Consider the following 3,066-nt stretch of genomic DNA (forward strand, 5'->3'; position numbering starts at 1 on the left):
CAGTTAACACTAGAGCAATCAGATTTATCAGTTACACTTGTTCTTTAATAATAACATTACACTCTATCTATTTTAGCGCTCTTGCAGGACATCTACATTTGAATCGGCTGATGGCAGACTGTGAATACATAGATTGGCTGCATTCCACACAAATATTTATTTTTAGCTCGTTGGCGATTTTATTTTAATTTCGCCAGGAATCTCTTTTATTTTCATAAGCGAGTTTGAACTCTTGACATTTCCAAGCCTATAATCCAGAAGGCCACCATGGGTCAGCCGCAGGAACATGCCAACCAGCTGTGCCAAATATCGCAGGTGTTAGATATGGGGCTCATTAACTTGATCGGCTCAGCTGAAAGCCAAATCGCGGTTCCAACGCTACATCTGTTCCACTCTCGATCGAAACAGTGAAGAATACGGATCTGACTGCTTTGCGCAAAACCAGTTAATTTACGACGCTTCGCGTGACGCAGGGTTTCTCTTTGGCACTGAGTGCGTGTTAAGTGCCAGCGTGACAATCGGCCTCCAGGGCTCGCGCTGATTGAAGGGGCATTCCACTTTGTTGCGCTTGGGACCCACCTTTGGATCAGTGGACACAAGGCAATCCTGGGATTTGATGTCTCAGATCTCTATTTGTTATGTATACACATCCTTATGTCTACCGTCTGTTTCGTTTCCATTTGATCTGGAATGCTTGAATAACTTATGATACGAGGTTCCATTTTCTGCACCCAAGAGGCTAGTCTAATAAAAATGGCAAATAGTATGTATTTCACTGCATTCACATTGCTCATGTTAAATAAAGTTCCACAATGAATGTTATATACCTCTGAAAAATACCACCAGTGTTTTTTAGAATGATTACGAGAGATGAAGGACTTACTGACGATATCATGAGAATCTGGATGGACAGTAACCTCTTTCAATATAACAAGACAATGCAGTGCTAAATAAGTACACCAGACAGCAGTAACCAAAATTATATGTTTATATATGCATAGATATATACATACACAGTTACATTTCCAAATACAGAGCAGAACGTTAACGCGAGAATACAAACAGGAGGAAAATGCCTTTACTTCCGGCATTTCATTAGTAATCTGTCCTTTTAAAAAACATAACCAACCAGTGTGTCTCAGAACGCAAGGCAGTGTGTCTGGGAGAGTTTTTTTTTAATTTTTATTTTTTACATCGGCTTTGGGATAACAACCAAAAATAAGGAATGAGAGATGCTATACTACTTCTCACGCACACGACTACATCTCCCCTAATGCACCTCTTTAAAACGCTTCAGGAGGTCTCCGCAATAGCAGATGTAGTGAAAGATGAGCATGAAACCTAAACGATTGGCTATACAATCAAATAACAATAACAATAGTGGATCGACAATCCTTAGCAACGCTTAAAAAAGGTAGGATGTTTGATAATTCTTAGGGAAAAAAATACAAAAATAGTCTACAAAACGCAGTTTGAAGACTGAAAGATGCCAACAAGTTCCCTTAAATGAGCGAACATAGGATGGAGAGTGGGACCAGAAGCGATCTCAACCCAGGTCAGAAGGAGTCTAAGGAAAGCAAACTAAATCGTCACAGTAAAATCACTGGACTACGTTTTCAACTGAGCGTGGAAATAAATAGAAGTACACCCCCGCGGGTGGGCGGGGAGCAGCGCTCGGAGTTTTTTTGAGGGGTGTTGGAAAAGGGCCTGAGTGGCGTCGGTAGAATTCTCAGTGTCACTCACGTCTTCAGTCACTGGTCTGCCGCAGCTCACGGAGCAACTCGCTCAAGCTCTGAATCTCTGAGCACTCCACTATCAGGCGCTCTCTCTCTCTCACACACTCTCTCACACACACACACACACACACATATACACACATTTGTCTAGGAGGCACAATGGACTCCATCATTTATAGAGAGTGGGAGTGAGAGAACGAAAGAGACAGGAAGCGAGATGGAGAGATATATTCCTAACATATCTTATTAATAGAAAACAAAAATGGCAGCTTATTTCCTGTATAGCATCCGCCCAATTCCTCGTATAGGGATAATGGGTGCATTTTAAGTCTTTATTTTCATTTTTTATTTATTCGTCCCAGTCCGGGATGCTGATTGGTCAGGCGTTATTTTTGGATCGGTCACTCGGGCGATGAGGGTTCATCGTCGTCCTCTTCCTCATCCTCCTCGTTGAAGGAGCTACGGGATTCTGAGGCGTGAGAGTGGGCGGTGCTACTGCGGCTGTAGCTCCGCCCACCGCTGAGTGAAGAAGAGTCTAGATCACCCGGGAGAGAACTGTGCAAGGACACACACACACACACACACACACACACACACACACACACACACACACACACACACACACACACACACACACACACACACACACACACACACACACAAGGAGTCAGTCAGCAAACATCATTTAACATTAATGCTCCTTAAAACTGTGTATTTGTATTTACTGGTGTATGTGTGTGTTGGCTGTTGTGTGAGTGGAGCTGGTTTGGGATGATGGGTGTGGTGATGATGATGATGTGGTTACCTTGTGTGGCTGAGGGGTGTCCGACTGGAATTTCTGGCCATGGCTGAGAGAGAGACAAGATAGTGAGAAAATATGTACAGCTGCGTGCGCACACACACACACACACACACACACACACACAAACCCACACAGACACACACACCACACACCACACACCACACACAAGAATCTACTTTACTACTACCACTAAGTAAATACTAAAATTCCAAATCCCCCCCCACTTGCCCCTGCCCGTCCGCTGACCTGTGACGTAGCACTGGAGGGACTTGGGCACGAGCGAGCGCGCCAGGCTGAGGCCCTCGGCGGCGCACGAGCCGTTCTCCAGGCCCAGGGACATGCCCATGCGCTTCAGCACCTCGATGTCGTCGTGGATCTCAAACGTGTTGTCGAAGTTGAAAAGGTACTCGCACCTGCACGCGCACACACACACACACACACACACACACACACACGGCAGGAGAGGAACATTAGAAGAGGACCACCACTGACCCTGTAGAGCAAGAGAGACACTAAGAAACTCACAGA

General features: G+C 45.0%; 1 protein-coding gene across 4 annotated transcripts in view; it reads right to left on the reverse strand.

Annotated features, from left to right (window-relative positions):
- Positions 1 to 970: 970 nt before the first annotated feature.
- The window catches only part of tfdp2 (transcription factor Dp-2), a 51,459-nt gene continuing 49,363 nt past the window's right edge, over positions 971 to 3,066 (reverse strand). For all 4 annotated transcript variants that reach the window (XM_031573841.2, XM_031573840.2, XM_031573842.2 and 1 more), the window contains 3 exons: positions 2,785 to 2,951; positions 2,542 to 2,584; positions 971 to 2,291 (listed from right to left, as the gene is read on the reverse strand). In XM_031573841.2, the coding sequence (XP_031429701.1) occupies positions 2,138 to 2,291; positions 2,542 to 2,584; positions 2,785 to 2,951 (364 nt within the window). In that variant the 3' untranslated portion in view covers positions 971 to 2,137. The remainder of the gene's footprint in view (positions 2,292 to 2,541; positions 2,585 to 2,784; positions 2,952 to 3,066) is intronic.

Source organism: Clupea harengus, chromosome 9, assembly GCF_900700415.2.
Source record: "Clupea harengus chromosome 9, Ch_v2.0.2, whole genome shotgun sequence".
Lineage (NCBI taxonomy): Eukaryota > Metazoa > Chordata > Actinopteri > Clupeiformes > Clupeidae > Clupea > Clupea harengus.